Source organism: Silurus meridionalis, chromosome 20, assembly GCF_014805685.1.
Source record: "Silurus meridionalis isolate SWU-2019-XX chromosome 20, ASM1480568v1, whole genome shotgun sequence".
NCBI lineage: Eukaryota > Metazoa > Chordata > Actinopteri > Siluriformes > Siluridae > Silurus > Silurus meridionalis.
In genome coordinates, this window is record NC_060903.1 from 16,396,157 (window position 1) to 16,413,921 (window position 17,765).

At 35.2% G+C, this 17,765-nt stretch overlaps 1 protein-coding gene across 2 annotated transcripts; it reads right to left on the reverse strand.

Moving 5' to 3' along the window:
• Nucleotides 1-369: 369 nt before the first annotated feature.
• On the reverse strand, nucleotides 370-17,105 carry nt5c3a (5'-nucleotidase, cytosolic IIIA). 2 transcript variants are annotated; one of them, XM_046876119.1, is made up of 9 exons: nucleotides 16,872-17,105; nucleotides 7,736-7,834; nucleotides 4,515-4,584; nucleotides 4,363-4,409; nucleotides 4,184-4,269; nucleotides 3,843-3,932; nucleotides 2,801-2,963; nucleotides 1,725-1,925; nucleotides 370-1,643 (listed from the first exon to the last, which is right to left on the reverse strand). In XM_046876119.1, the coding sequence occupies exons 1-9, from the start codon at nucleotides 17,007-17,009 to the stop codon at nucleotides 1,542-1,544; spliced, it is 996 nt and encodes a 331-aa protein (XP_046732075.1). In that variant the 5' UTR covers nucleotides 17,010-17,105; the 3' UTR covers nucleotides 370-1,541. The 2 variants fall into 2 exon arrangements, with proteins under 2 accessions (XP_046732075.1, XP_046732076.1); XM_046876120.1 differs by lacking the exon at nucleotides 16,872-17,105 and adding an exon at nucleotides 9,601-9,656.
• Between the last annotated feature and the right edge of the window lie 660 nt (nucleotides 17,106-17,765).

Below are 17,765 nucleotides of genomic sequence, written 5' to 3' on the forward strand. Positions count from 1 at the left end.
CCCTATGGTGGCAAATCCGAATTAGCGGCTTCCTTTATTTAAAATGTGTTCAAACTCGTGTGCCTGATTTATCCTGATGTTGTGAATAAGCTGTTACTGGAACAAACAATAAAAGAAATATTCAGTTTTGGAAAGAATGTGAATATTAATCGTGCAAAACCACATTTTCGAGGTACACACAGATCTCGGATTGGGTTGTTTAGAAATCTTTTAGTTAGATAGGGAGATATATGGTACATAAAGAGAGAGATGTGGTACATGTTCAACTGTGAGTCAATGTAAAAGATAAAAACACTGATATGCATCAATGAAAAAAAAATGTTAACTCTTTTAGACCTCCACATTTTAAATAATAACAAAAAGTGGTCGTTATTATTGCCTACATTTATTGACAAACCTTTTTGAAAACAAGAAAAGCAACATGCAAACGAGCAGCACGTACAGCACTGTACGTCGGGCCACGAGAACACGTCCTCCCCAACGTCATGGTAGTGCAAGTCGAAGCCGATCCACTTCCTTAACGATTGTGTGAAGATAACAAAAAAGGTCCAACTTGAAAAAAAAATGCTGACGCTACAAATAATTAATGAATGAAAGCTCGTTTTTCTGAAGCTTTCCTTCGTGTTTAGCTGTGTCAGCACATTTTAAACGAACCATCAGTCTAGGTCGTGAAAATAACACCGAAACCAGGCCTGAACTACACCTGGAACAAGGTGATAATGTCCAATACATTCATTTGTTGATGGATATATTGTATTGCTGTGGGATAGTTAGCATGGAATTTATATCCATGGGCATATACATATAGATTGTAAATAAAAATTGTATATTTTAAAATGTTCTATTTATTTTACACATGAAAAAAAAAAAACAGGCAGAAACTACAGTGTACAGTAAACGTCATGTATCTTTTTTGTTTGATTTCTCTAGAAACTACGTAAACTTCCTGGTAGGAGCTATACAACGGATGTAACGAGTAACATTAATCTCGAATGAACAGATAGAAATCCTGCAGGATGCAACAAAAAAGCTGTACGAATGGTACAGTTAAACGTCCTTGAGGGATGTAGCTGAGGTTGAGGAACTGTCAAAGCCTGGGAGTGTTTCCAGGGAAGATCACATCCACTGTACAGGCACAAATACTTGGAGCAACAAATATTTTTCAACACCTGGAGACTGTACAAAAATTACTGTAGTACACTGCATTTTTCACCTTTATAATTATAAAAAATAATGTGTACAGTCTAGTTAAAGACTGGTTTCACCTTCCATCCCAATTATTATTGCGCGTGAACTTAAGTGATACAATATCAAAAATAATACATTGACAAGTCTACTAATGTACACATTAAAACACATTTGCTTATATAGAGATATCCAACACGGTCTCTTTTTTCTTTACAAAAAAATAGAAACAATGGGACAAAACCCGACACAGACACACGGGAGACGTCTAGGATGTTAACGGATCGTGATGGAGGGTTTGTATGGCTTGTGCGTGCATGTGTTCGACTAGTAATCCAATAAAAGTCTCTTTACAGTTATAAGATCTTCTGTAAAATAGAATTGGGCACTTCAAGGGTTTCATCCTTCACGAGAACAATATCATAAGAGTCCAAGAATTTCTCCAGGCGCTCCTCGACCTGCAACAGAAAAACAATAGTAAATACTCTGAGGACGACACTTTATTCCACAAATCCACGCTTTGAAAAAAGTGAGCAGACCTTATCGTTGAGGAAGCCGATCTTCAGGAGGTTCTCTACGTTGGGGACGCTGTCGGCCATGTTGAGGTCTCCGAGTGAGTCTCCCAGAAGGATGATGTTGCTGTTGTCCTTCAGCTGTTTGAAGTAGTCGGTGTTCCTCAGCGCGCCGTCATGCTTGTTGTACACGTGAATCAGTTCGCCTTTGAAGCCTTTCAGGACACCCTGCAGGAGAACAGCGCCTCCACAGTCAGCATATAACATTACAAACAAAGCTGTACTGTTTGTCTACGTGAATACTTTACACAACTAAATTGTAGAGGTCGACCAATAGTCCATTTTTAGCGATAGAAATTGTTAGGTTGGATCGTACCATATTGCCGATAACCGATTACCAATTTTTGATTTGTTTTTTAAATGGATAGGGGAGAAAAAAAAACATGTCAAAAAAAATATTCCATGTAAAATAGCACTGAAGTTTATTACAAAAATTAAAAAATTAAAAACAGTACTGAATCCTGAACTGTGCTAAATAAAATCAATATAAATATTTAATTAATAATTTATAAACACTAAATATAATATAGCGCTCTCTATGTATCACCTCAGAGGCCGCTCTCGTAACGACAGCGTTCCTTCTCAGCTGCTCCAGAACCGAAAAACGCTACACTTCTTAAAATATGATATTTCATTTATTTCTACATTTTATTTTATTTTTTAAGTAGCTAAAAACATTTTTAAATGCTATTGGTTTTTCATTAAAACATTATTGTAATAACTAGTTTTATTAGACCAACTTTTTATTTTAAATGGACAGTAAAATAGAATGGACTAATATATAATATATCGTATAGTGGACTTTAAAGTAGAATTGAAACATTATAAAGTAATTCACACAGCATTTTCATGAAATGTAAAAATTGATAAGAAAAATATTAATAAATACATGCATTTTTTTAATGGTTTAATTGCTAGAGGTTCTTGTCTTGCGCACATATCTGAGCGAACCAGACTTAAATAAGTAATAAATGCTATGGACATAATTAGAACAAATGTATTATTAGTACCATAACAATAAATTATTTCTATTTTATACTAACGTTCTCATCGAAGTCCATAAAGTTGGAGACGACTTTAACGTTGGGGTGATAAACTCCAGCCTGCCTGATGATCTCCTCGAGCACATCTCCGAGCCCCGCTGAGAAGATGAACACAGGAACACTGTGCTCATGAAGACGGTCAAAGAAGTGCTCATAACCCTCCCTGTGATACACACACACACACACACACACACACACACACACACACACACACACACAGTGAACATCAAGCAGTAACACAGGATTGAACCAACATCTAAAGAGTAGTAATTACTGTAACTTCAGGGAAGATGTTTCAAGAAAACAAGATATTTTGGAAAATAAAAAAGTGACGTGGAAGCTACATCAAAGGGAAACACTTTTCCAGAGCATTTGTTTCATTCTCTGGAATTTGAATACGTCTAATATCTTAATACTTTTAACAATGCAAAGTGCAGTAGGTCAAATTGAACAAAATATTAGATACACTATAATGAGAAAGGTACTGAGATACCTGACCTTCCCAAACACGTGTGGTTCTTCCTCAAACTGTTACCACAATGATGGAGGCGCACAATTGTATAGGACGTCTTTGGGTGCAATGAAATAAATGTTTTTTACTTCGCTTCTACTAGGTGTCCCAAATCTGTTCCAGCATGACCATGCTCCTGTGGACAAAGCCAGCGCCATGAAGATATGCTTTACATGGGTTGAAGTGGAAGATCTTCTGCTATAGAGAGATTCTGCTATATTCTGCACTGATATAAACCTTATTGAGCACCTTTGGGATGAATGTGAATACTGGCTGCACCCCAGGCCTTTTCACCTCACCCACATCAGTACCTGACTTTACTAACACCTATGTGGCTAAATGAATCTTCACAAGCATGCTAGTCAAACATCTTCCCAGAAGACTGGAGGGTATTATAACAGCAAATGGGGATTATATGTAAAATGGTATGTTCAAATAACACCCACTGTCTTTATACTGGTTTTTATTTACGTATTTATTAACAGCTTAATTCAGGTTTTAGGACGACGTATGAAAGTGTGACCACCGTACCGTAAGCTGACGTCCGATTCTCTGACCACCTCGGGAAGTTTGTCCTTCTCTAAACGCTGCTCCACCAGTAATGTGTGGGATTTAAAATACCTAATAGAACAGAGGAATGCAGTGAAAGTGTTAAACACAGTGTGTGTGTGTGTGTGTTGAAAAGAGCTAGAACATTTAGTGGAATTTGATTTCTATAGGGTTTTTAACAGTAGGCAATATCACACAAAATCAGATGGAGCTTTCGATTTAATTTTTAGCAATTAAACATTAACAATTTAAAGCTGCTATCTCAAAAAACATATCCTCGAATTTTCTCTCTGCTTGATTTAGCCTTGTGTAGCTCAACTCACCATTCCACCATAAAGGGGTATTTCTCCTCCATGGTGAGATGTGGGTCGATCTCAATAGGATAGTACGTATCCTTTAGCTTATACAGCTGAAAACAAAAAAAGTTTCACGATACATACGTCACATTCTCTTGCAGGAATTAGGAGAAGGTACAGAAGTTGAGACATGCTTTACTGCTCACCTTCTGCCTACATTCCTCCGTGACTAGCTTGCAGTTGTCGATTATGTCTGAGGAAAATGTAAAAGGATGATCAACTATCCTGTGAAAAATGGCATTCCTTCTGCATTTAGCGATTTAGATTTCTGTCCTGGGGTCGTGCGGCTTTGACTTACTGTGGCAGGTCGGGCAGCGTTTTCCGTTGATTGAAAATTTGCTTAACGTCATGTCAAAATCTGTGATTATCTAGAAGAAAAAAAGGAATTATCCATATCTTTATACTATTTAATCTTAGATTTTGCTTTAAAATTATTTTTAGTTTAGTTTTGATCGTATTTCCTGATAACCGATTAAATCAACCTAAAGTTTTAAAAGTGAATACTGGATTTAAAAAACAACAACAAACAAACAAAGAAAATGATACGATGTAAAATTATACTGAACTTTATTACAAAAAAAAAAAAGAGAGTACCAAATCATGAAAATGTGCTAAAGGAAATAAATATAAATTTAATATAAATATAAAAAAAATATAAATAAATATTATAGTGTAGTAGTCGATACATTATTACCGTAGTAGTAGTCGTATTGTATAATGTAGTAGTAGTATATTAGTTATAGCACAGTAGTAGTAGGAATAGTATTTTATAGTATAGTAGTATATTAATTATAGTACAGTAGGAATAGTCAAGTCAAGTCAAGTCAAGTGGCTTTTATTGTCATTTTTACTATACACAGTGGTACACAGTACACAGTAAAAACGAAACAACGTTCCTCCGGAACCCTGGTGCTACACAAAAAACAACAAAACAACATAAAGTGCATCGAGTGCAGCCTGGTGCAAACAGTGCAAACAAAAGAACAGTACAGACAGACAGAGTGCAGACAGACAACACAAGACAAGACAAAAGACAAAAACCAAGTATAGCGCCGACTAGTAAACCTACTGTATACTTACATATACAGTACTGTGTGAGGTGAATGTAAAAGTATTTTATAGTATAGTATAGTAGTATATTAGTATAGTATAGTATAGTAGTAGTATAGTATAGTATAGTAGTATATTAGTTATAATACAGTAGTAGTAGGAATAGTATTTTATAGTATAGTAGTAGATTAGTTGTAATACAGTAGTAGTAGGAATAGTATTTTATAGTATAGTAGTATATTAGTTATAGTACAGTAGTAGTAAGAATAGTATTTTATAGTATAGTAGTATATTAATTATAGTACAGTAGTAGTAAGAATAGTATTTTATAGTATAGTAGTATATTAATTATAGTACAGTAGTAGTAAGAATAGTATTTTATAGCACAGTAGCAGATCAGTTATAGCACAGTAGCAGCAGGAACAGTATTTTATAGTATAGCAGCAGATTAGTTATAATACAGCAGTAGTAGGAACAGTATTTTATAGTATAGTAGTATATTAGTTATAGTACAGTAGGAATAGTATTTTATAGTATAGTAGTAGATTAGTTATAGTACAGTAGCAGTAGGAATAGTATTTTATAGTATAGTAGTAGATTAGTTATAGCACAGCAGCAGTAGGAACAGTATTTTATAGCATAGCAGTAGATTAGTTATAGTACAGCAGGAATAGTATTTTATAGTATCAGCAGATTAGTTATAGCACAGCAGGAATAGCATTTTATAGTATAGTAGTATATTAGTTATAATACAGTAGTAGTAAGAATAGTATTTTATAGTATAGTAGTAGATTAGTTATAATACAGTAGCAGTAGGAATAGTATTTTATAGTATAGTAGTAGATTAGTTATAGTACAGTAGGAATAGTATTTTATAGCATAGCAGCATATTGGTTATAGCACAGCAGCAGTAGGAATAGTATTTTATAGCATAGCAGCAGATTAGTTATAGCACAGTAGGAATAGTATTTTATAGCACAGCAGCAGATTAGTTATAGTACAGTAGCAGTAGGAATAGTATTTTATAGTATAGTAGTAGATTAGTTATAGTACAGTAGGAATAGTATTTTATAGTATAGTAGTATATTAGTTATAGTACAGTAGGAATAGTATTTTATAGTATAGTAGTAGATTAGTTATAATACAGTAGCAGATTAGTTATAGTACAGTAGCAGTAGGAATAGTATTTTATAGTACAGCAGTAGTAAGAATAGCATTTTATAGCATAGCAGCAGATCAGTTATAACACAGCAGCAGCAGGAACAGTATCTTTATAGCACAGTAGCAGATTAGTTATAGCAACAGCAGGAACAGTACTTATAGCATAGCAGCATATAGTTATAGTACAGCAGTAGCAAGAATAGTATTTTATAGCATAGCAGTATATTAGTTATAGCACAGCAGGAACAGTATTTTATAGCATAGCAGCATATTAGTTATAACACAGCAGCAGCAGGAATAGTATTTTATAGCATAGCAGCAGATTAGTTATAACACAGCAGCAGCAGGAACAGTATTTTATAGCATAGCAGCAGATTAGTTATAGCACAGCAGGAATAGTATTTTATAGCATAGTAGCAGATTAGTTATAGCACAGCAGGAATAGTATCTTTATAGCACAGTAGCAGATTAGTTATAACACAGCAGCAGCAGGAACAGTATTTTATAGTATAGTAGCAGATCAGTTATAACACAGCAGCAGCAGGAACAGTATTTTATAGTATAGCAGCAGATTAGTTATAGCACAGCAGGAACAGCATTTTATAGCATAGTAGCAGATTAGTTATAGCAACAGCAGGAACAGTATTTTATAGCATAGCAGCATATTAGTTATAACACAGCAGCAGCAGGAATAGTATTTTATAGCATAGTAGCAGATTAGTTATAACACAGCAGCAGTAGGAATAGTATTTTATAGTATAGTAGTAGATTAGTTATAGTACAGTAGGAATAGTATTTTATAGTATAGTAGTAGATTAGTTATAGTACAGTAGGAATAGTATTTTATAGTATAGTAGTAGATTAGTTATAGTACAGTAGGAATAGTATTTTATAGTATAGTAGTATATTAGTTATAATACAGTAGTAGTAAGAATAGTATTTTATAGTATAGTAGTATATTATATATTACAGTAGTAGAAGGAATTTATAATATAGTACAGTAGTGGATTACTTATAGTACAACAGTAGAGGGAATATATCATATATAAATAAAGAATAAAGGTATATCTTATCTTATATATTATAATAATAGATTAAAGTACAGAAATACTAGGGGTATATTATAATTTTGTAGTAGATTAGTACCAGTACAGTAGTGGAGATAATAGTTGAATAGCAGTAGTAGAAATGGAGAAGCACTAGTACAGAAGGAATTGTGCAGAAGCTGTAGGAGAACCAGTGTACAGTACATTAATACTAGTACAGCAAACTTGATGAATATCTGACTCTCATATCTGATATCTGTACCTGTAGTTTGGAAGCGCCTCCTTTAATCATACCGCAGATGATCTGCTCTACCCGCTCGGGGTCCTTGATGTGGACTGTGCTCTTCTCAAACTCAGGCATCTGTGGAGACACACGTGAAGCAGTCAGGAGTGTGGTGCAGTATGAGTAGAGAAATAAAGGTCAAATATCACAATATTAGGCAGCTGCTAAACATCCTCTGTGATTCAATCATTTTATATATATATATATATATATATATATATATATATATAAAATGACAAAATGATAGATAGATAGAGAGATAGATAGATAGATAGATAGATAGATAGATAGATAGATAGATAGATAGATAGATAGATAGATAGATAGATAGATGTGCTTTTAGTGACTCAAGGATACAAGAAAATGTGCCTTTATTAGTACCTTTATTTCTAAATAATTTTAATTTTAGGGTTTAAAGACAATCTGCTAAAAAATAAATAAATAAATACAGAAAAAATACAAAACGAGTAAATAAATAAACAAACAAACAAACAAACAAATAATAAGGAAAGTAGATACATGTAGTTAAAACCACATAATATATTAATTTCTTTGTCTAATTCATGTCCATGTTTACATGCCTACAATATCTACTAATTTCTTGATACAAAACAGTTAAGAAAGAAAGAAAGAAAGAAAGAAAGAAAGAAAGAAAGAAAGATAGAAAAAAATAACAAAAAAAACCAGCTTTCATTATGCAATGTGTACAACAAATGTGTAATAAACACGTCAGTCTGAAGCCGGTTTGAGACACGTGATGAAAAGGAGGAGGGATTGAAAAAGGCTGGAAGGAGGAGAAGAAATCTAATCTCTCTCTCACACACAGTCAGTATTACACAGTGTATACATGTGTAAGTGAGAGGTTCAGTCTCAGCACTGAGAAGCTTCAAGCTGAAGAGCTGCACAGTAAGTAAGTTCTTTACAAATAAGTTTGTATCCGTGTCCTTTCTGTTTCCCGGCTTGTGCATTAACAATTTTTGCATTTTTTTGTATTTACAATCTACATAATAAACAGTACAGATTCCTAATAAAACCACCACTGCTAAAGACGTATCAGAAAGAAACATCTGTTCTTTCCTTCGTGTCGTTCGTCTTTTTTTTTCCTGTGGTGGTTCTGAATTCAGTCTTAAATCTGATCCGGGTTCCACGTGAACACCTATTTCGAGCAGGGCACATCCTCTGTACGGAGACGAGGTATATATATAGGAGTGCTATTCATAGGGTGTGTTTGACCTGTGTGTGTTTGTGTGTCTGTGCCAAACAGTCAAAACAGTCCAACACTTTATGCAACTTCAACAAAGTGTTTTATACAAAATTTTATTTCGCAAACTGCAAGAGAATAAAAGATGCGTAGACGATTTACGGACAAATATTCGATAAATAAGCGTTAACTTAAAGCACTATTATTGCTACTGCATGATTATTATTACTATCGGAAAGCAAACTCGCATTAAACGCACACGACTGCACATCTGCAGAAGTTCCTGAATCGCTTGCAGCTGTTCGTGCCTGTAAATTCTTTTGCAAATAGACATTCTGAGTTGTGTAACATATCATTAACGTAATCTCACACACACACACACACACACACACTCTCAAAAACATAACATATATGCATTCAATCTTCTCATACGAACTCACAGACGGTTTTCCGGTCACCTGGAGATACTATATTTCCCTAGATTACACTGTTCTATCCCAGAGTCATGACTTATTTACGTGGTGACGTATTTAAGAACATATTTAGACAGTATTAAAAACGCATTTTTACGAGTTTAACAGTAAGCAAACGTGAATAAAAACGTAATTCCCTGAGCGGTGTTGTATTCTGTCTGTCAGCTTACCTTTCCTGTGCTGTTGCAGCTTTGTGAAAAACAAGGAAAGAAAATTCCTTCTGTCAGATGACGGCTTATATACAGCTCAGCCACACAATAGGGGTGTGGCCTAAAGACAGATTACATATAAGACACACCCCTTTTGAGAGGCCCCCCCCTCTCTATCTCTCTCTTTCGCTTTTTTGTCTCTCTCTGGCGCTCACACACACACACACACACACACACACACACAAAGATTAATAATTAATATCTTTTACAAACAGAACGAAATAAAATTAAATTAAAAAAAGACAAAAAAGGGAGAAGAATCAAATAAAACAGAACGTAATACAAGTGAATATGATAAAAAACAAGTGAACAGAATAAAATATGGTAAAAAACTGAACAAATTATAATAGGGTAGAATGTGCAGTATAAAACATAAATAAACCGAAAAATATAATTCGAAAGAAATAAAACCGAAGCAAATAAATAGATGACAGAATAAAGACAAAGAAGTGCATTATAGAACAGAATTGCACTGAGGCTGGAATTATATCAAATAAAATCTGAAAAAACTGAATGACATAAAACAGAGAATTAAATAAAACAGAACAAAACTGGGGAAAGCGTGAAGGAATGTGAATCGAATGGAATAGAAGAAAAAAGTCATGAGATTCACTGTGGAACTCAAGAAGCATGATGATAGATTTGAACTGTAATTATAATAAATAATCTGCTATAAAAGGCTGCACCGTTTTGACATTCAAGCGTCAGTGAACATTTGAGAACCTCAACAATATAAAAAAATGGACATTCGGTGTCACCCAGTTAAATACGGGTTTCCTTCTGAGTCTGGTTTCTCTGAAGGTTTCCATCTCAGGGAGTTTTTCATCGTCACTGTTGCCACTTCGCTCGTTAGAGATAAACTGATGAATGGCAGTAAGATTTCTAGCTGCACTGTCTGCAATACTGTACAGCTGCTCTGGGACAAAGTCGATTGTAACAAACGGGACAAATTGAATTGAATATAAACCCGAATGAATGAGAACAGACCGATACGGAACGAAAAAGAAACGGAATGAAAAAGAAAACAGAACAATAAAATGAAAAGGAAACAGAAGGGAATACCACAGAATATAATAGAGCAGTACAGCACAGAACGGAGTAGAATAGCAGCTCAGTGAACGAAACAATACGGAAGAGAAACAATTAGAAGAAAAAAACACAAATAACGAGGACACAAACCTAAAAATTGTTTTGTTTTTTTTAAATAAATAAAAAAACACACAGAAGACAATTCATGACCTGGCAAACAAACTCTGCACATTTTTCAAATTCTCACAAACTATAATAAAGCCTAAAAAGGATGAGCGACAGCTACGTAAAGTAGATCGAGAACCTTAAATCTGACATTTTACAGGTCTGAAAATGATTACCTGTCAAATTCCAGACCTCTAGAGACACGCATGAACTCTGTGCTATGTGGGTCATCAGGGCAAAAGTTCTACTACGCAACCAAACCACCACCACCCCCCCAAAAAAAAAACCCCAAAAGACTGAATCTGCACTCAGTCAACTACTAAAGAAAGGACAGGGTTACTATAGTTCATTAAAATTAACACGTCCCATACCACATTTAATCCCCTTTTCCGTTATAATAGCCTCCACTCTTCTGAGAAGATTTTTCACTATATTTGAGGATTGTTGCTCGTTCAGACACAAGTGTGTGAGTAAAGTCAGGTAGTGATGTAGGTGAGGTGAGGAGGCCTGGGGTGCATCAGCAGGTTCTTCCTCTCCAACCCATATAAAGCATATCTTCATGGAGATGGTTTTGTGCACAGAGGAAATGTCATACTGAAACAGGTTTGAGGTCTCCTTGTTCCAGTGAAGACAAAGTGTAAAGCTAAATTATTAGGAGAAGAATCACACATATAAAGGATAGTCAGGTGTCCACAAACTTTTGGCCAGTGTATTGACCTCGCCAAATTCAGATCTACTTTATTATAGATTGAGATATTAGAAACTAAATACAACGTAGAAGTTGTTTTTTTTCCAAAGTTTTGAAGCCAACTGAAATAGAACGAAATGAAAAATAAAAACGGGTTACGTGCCTACAATATTTACAAATTTCTTGCTACGAAAGGCTTAGTAAATAAATAAATAAATAAATAAAAGAATTCCTTCCTTAAAAAGTTTTAATTATGCAACGTGTACAACCGACGTGTTATATAAATTTGGTCAAATGTTTATTTTGCAAGTATTATAACATTAATTCCTAATTTCGTTGATTTAAGATGTTTTTATTTCTTAGCGAAACTACAACGATACTAGAGCTTAATACAAGCTAGAAGTCTTTTTTTTTCCCCAAAGATAAAAATGAAATAAAATGTAGCTTTAAAGGCTTTTAATTCGCTAAAACAAAACTGAACTAGAACAAAAATTTTAAACTATTAATATTTTCTTATAGATCTTCAGTTCCGTTCCCTCTGTGCTCCTGATAATCAGTTGACATGATTAGGAAAGTAAAAAAGTAGTCCTCGACCTACTTTTTTTTCTGATTAGGTTTGTTATCAGGTCAGAAATGTTCCCTCTGTGTGTGTGTGTGTGTGTGTGTGTGTGTGTGTGTGTGTGTGTGTGTGTGTGTGTGTGTTGTATATCCGCTTCTAAAACGTTTGGGTCCCAAGTCCTCAGGTGTTGGATTGTTATTTTGTTGTCACGTGTCCACTGTTCTATTGTTAAACTCCACTGTAAGCACATGAGCGCTGTATTGGAGGTCAGTGAGCAGCTTGATGAGCTTTGGGTGTTAATGGATGTAGCGTGTGTAACAAGCTTAGAAAACATCGTAACGCAGATTCTGTTACGCAGATGATCAATCAGTCTTAAATCGATTACGCTATGCATGTGAGGTCTGGTGGAGATGTTTGGCTACGCTTAGTGGCCTCATTTTTGATTACAAAAACAAGAAATCACACTCATGCTTTGCCTTAATGCCATAAAGTTTTTATTACTCGATGAAAGATTGTCTTCAATGCAGTTTTATCGTCAATAAAAGTTGTGTGAAAAAAATATTTTATTTTTGTCGAAAATTCTTTTCAAATGCTTTAAACTTTATTCACTTGTTTATTAAACCGTTTCAAGAAGAATTTTAACAATGGATACTGTCACAATGCAGCTTTACAGAGAGACGGAGAACAAATTTGAGTGTATACATTTGTCCCGAATGAGCAGGTAAGAGGTGATTTAATGACAGCTAGAAAAGATAAAAAAAACTCCCAGAGACTCAAAAGGGAAGTCATACGTATCTGGGTGACACGGGATAGTGTGAGGAATTATTTTAGAATGAATTACAATAAACTATGGATTCTCACTGGTCAGAAGTTTTTAGTAGAAGCTTTGCTTTAATTTATATAAAGTGCAACCTCGATAATCGCGGGGGTTGCGTCCCATGACCCCTCGCGAGTAACAAAAAATCGTGAGGTTTTGACGAAATTCTTTCACAGCGATTTCAAAGACTCACTGCCAGTTATTGCAAAAACACTCGATTGCAGTTGTTGCCTTCAAGGGGTGGCACAACCAGTTATTAGGTTTAGGGGGCAATTACTTTTTCACACAGGGCCAGGCAGGTTTGGACAGCTTTTTTTCATCATCATCAATCATACAAAAACTGTACAAAAAATGTATTTGATTGGGTTTTCTTTGTGTAATATTAAAATTAGCTCGATGATCTGAATCAATTAAGAGGGATAAATATGCAAAATCATGCAAATACATGCAAATACTTATTCACAGCACTATATATCGCTACTGTATAGTGATAACTTTCATTAATATTCTCCTTTTGAACTTTATTGAACTATAAGTGGATAAAAATAATGATAACCTTTTTTTTTTAATGGCAAAGTGTTGAGGTATAAAAGGAATAAAACACTCTTCAGGAAATACTTGCGTTTGGAAAATAATGATAATGAGAGTTATATCTTGCGTCATAATTGTTGATTCTTTCCTTGGAACTGCTTAATCGCCTACTTAATTAATATTTTGGAATGGTTCCCAAACAATCTGCGTTTTTTGCTCATTCCTAACAGGGTGTGTTTTAGCGGTAGCGTGTGGTGCATTTGTCATGACATGCAACTACTAAGCCTCGAAGGCTGAGGAAAAAAGAATAAAAGCTGATTTAAGCTTAAGGCACCAGAACATGAACACCTAATGCACAAAGTAATGAGAAAGAAAAAAAGTAAATGACTCATATCAGGTCTGGAGGTATTAATCGATGTTGTTATCCAGTCATCAGCTGCCTCTCTCACTCATTCTCCCTGAAATGATCAACGTTCTGGAGAAGTCAAAAGGTCCGACTCCGATGTCTTTAGTTGTATATTTAACCCGTCACTCGATCCTCGAGAATGGAACAAATGCGCAGTACAGAGTTCTTTCGCGTTTGTAAAAAAACAACCTCTAAAACCTTTTTCACGATCGAGAAGGTGCAGGAAAAAGGCCACGGACCTGAAGCTAAAGCACACAGAATCCCGTCCCGACCCTGCCTGCACTCACTGACCTCGTGTTCGGGTGAAAAATTCCACAGCGTCCGATGCTGAGACGAGCCGTTTATTATCGGCGTGCTGATTTCTAACCCCCGACCCCCATTACGTTTGCAGTGTCCCAATACCTCTCAAGGCCAAAACGGACGCCATCGGATAGATCCAGGAAATCAGTGATAGTGAGGGACCTGATAAAGCAGGAAAAACGCCTGCACAGAACAACGGCCTGTTTCAAAATCTTTAAAAAAATATAGTTTTCATATCTTTAGTGCATAAAAAAACTGCAATAATGTTTAAAGCGACATAGTTTTTTTAATTTTTTTTTTTAGATCATAAGCTTTTCTGGAAGATCAAGAACCAGATGGACAGTTGTACTTGCGCCTGCAATGTGTGGAGGAAAACGTTTTCTACAAAACGGGTAAATTCGCAGCTCTGTTCTTGTGACTTTACACCTGATGCTGTACTTCATCGGCGTAAACCTGGACTTCACTGCATCTGCGTGGCGTTCCTCACTGGTTTGAAATGCATAGAGTTAAAGGTGAAGCTGAGACGAGAGCACAAGCGTAACCCCACAGTTCTCATCAGTGTGTGTCTGTAACTATAGAAAACTTTTACCATATAAAAGTCTGATGTGCAGGAGAGGAGAATGGAGCACTGGCTTGCATTCATTATTCATAGAGTTCTCATACATCACTACTTTTATAGTTTTTTAATACTTATGTCAATTCAAAAGCGAAAACTTTCATGCATATACTCAAATTGAAAGGTAAAAGGACTAGGCTTTACTAGGCTTAAGCAGGGGATTAATACTTTTTTAAATACAGGAACAGTCACATCGCCCCACATGGCCAGTTTTTTAATGTAGACTAGTAATGGGTCGTTTATTTACTTTAAGTCGTTAGTTATTTTATCGCACAAGTCCCATAGACACTACGCACTGCATTACACAGGATACAAGTGGTTCATCTCATAAGTCATCTGGTCCGAGTTGTTCATTCTTTTATCAGATGCCTCTCATAGATATGCAGTTAAATATACATATATAAATTATTGTAACTGTAATCAAAGTTGGTGTATGTCAAAGTGTTGTTTGATCTGCTTATTGAACATGTAACATTTTCTTTTTAAATGTATGATCAAAGGAACGAACGAGATTCACAAAACCAAGTCGCAAAAATGATCTGATCTTCCCATCACTGATGTAGACATCATATTCTAATCTAAGTTTGATCATTTGAATGAAGACGTACATATCGGTGACGTGGTGAGGTTTTTCCGTAAGCATGCGTTTATTAAACATTTAGAGAAAAAGTCTGTTCACACTGAGACTATGTACTGACTGTATATATAAACATATAGTGACAGACAGATGTAAGATTACAGCACATCAACAGTTCTTCTTCCTATATTACAGAAGTATGTCAACAATTTCCATTTTTATTTACTAATTAACACATTTTTGGCCATTTATCGTTTCATCTGTTACATTTTGTATTGGGAAACGCCTGTGAAAATAGTCAGTTTAACAGATAAATCAAAGCTTCACCATTCTACAAAGAATGGCATTTTTTTGTTAACCTTTTTTAATCTGTATATTAATTAAGAAAAATTATATATGCAGTGTCGTGTATCAGTAAAAGTGCGTTAATAAAAACATGTTGTTTGTTTGCCAAACAATTGTCAATCCACTTTTATAGACATCTAATCAACACCTTCTAAATCAATCCAAAGCTACAAATTCAATCAATAAAAGTGAAACTTTGCAATTCCTCTCATGGATTGAATCAGCTGGTAAACATACTGGACTCTGGACTGGATTCATCACTGATTTCTCTGTGTCGCAATATTATAGAAAATGCTTTCCAGGCAAAAAATCAAAGGTCAAGATGCAGAATGTCCTCAGGTTTCCCTGGAACAGATGAAAGCGATCGCAGGCCCTGGCACTGATTGGCCGGAGTAGGCGTCTTATCAGTGACATTGGCACATGAGTAAATCACTGCGGTTACTCTGTGGTTCAATCCACATGACCTTTGACCTGATCATAAATCTTCGCAACATGTGGTCAGGCGTCACTTATTTATTATTTAAATTTTTTTTAATTGAAAGACAAAAAATTTACATGCATATTGTAATGAAATATTGTACATTTAATACTGAAATTTTTGAATAATAAATAAATTTTAAAAACGCATGGTTACATCAAAAAAGGAGGAATTTAGATATTTGAGTATATTCAAAGTTCTGATTGCTTTCTGGCTTTAAAGTTCTTGTAAAGATTCAAAATAAATTTTAATTCAGTATTGAATTGAGAGATATTGATCGGGCGTCGTTTATTTGGAGGCTGAAGGATGTCGTCGATGACGTCAATAAACTGCGACGCCATTTATAGGCGGGATGATGCTGGCAGTGAGGTGGGACAATTGTAGATAAATGACACTAATATACATATATACATTTAATATATATAATAGTTATATATATGTTTTATAGACATATATGTCCAAACATTTTATTTTTTCATTATTTCGTTTATTTTATTTATAGATGTTGAAACAGAGCACCCGGCTCCTACTCTCGAGTCTATGACCTCTAAAGTAGACCGAATACCAAACCACATTCCTCCGTTATACAAAGTGCACTATAAATGGCGTCCGCCCTATTAATTTCTTCCCCTAGATAGGCCGTTTGTGTAGTGCCTCTGAAGGCGTTTGAAATCCAGCAGGTCCTTCCGCGCATGCGCCCTGCACCGGAGCGGAAGCCTACCATTTCGATGATCTTGGTTTTCTTGCCAGCTCGTTTCTTCTTGGCCACGATGTACTGCGCCAGGACGACTCCTCCGAAAAGGGCACACACGCTCGCACTGGCCACCGCGCCGACCTTTACCACGGCACTTTTATCCATAACCCGGCGTCGACTTTGCTACAGAGGAGTCATAAACGCTGCCTCTTCTTCTTCTCCTTCTTCTTCTTCCTGCATACACAGTATGGCCACGCCCACCGCGTCCTGTCAAGAGCCGCTTGGTCCAACTCTAGCTTTACCCTGGAATTATATATATATTATTCTTTTTCACCGTATTATCAAGAGCGTTTTTATTTCCAAGGATAGAGAAATTATTGTGTTACAATATAGTATCTGTTTTATAATAGTAAATAGTAAATTTATTTGTCTTCTATTGCCACCTACGTTTTTGGAAATGGTATGGACCGTTTCCAATGGCGCCCATAAAAAAATTAAAATAAAACCACCATCACCACTTTCCGAGTTTATTCTACCAAGTTGCTAGAGGAAAAATAGTAAATGTGACTATTAAATAATAAAACATAAATAAATAATAATGTAACTTTTTCCTGCCCCAAACTTTTCATTACTGTTCACCTTTGTTGTATGATCCATTTATTATTAATATTAATAATAATAATAATAATACATTCCTGAGCTATAAGAAAAATAAAAGTCAAGTTATTCAGAATCAGGAAGAGCTTTATTGTCAAGTACAGTATGTTTGCACTTAGAATTAATTTGGTTTCGTGGTGGAAGCTTCCAGTAAACAGTGACAACAACTCTCAGATAATAAAGATATGTGAATCTTCTTCTTCTTCTTTCTACTGCTCCCATTAGGGGTCGCCACAGCGGATCATCCGTCTCCATACCCCCCTG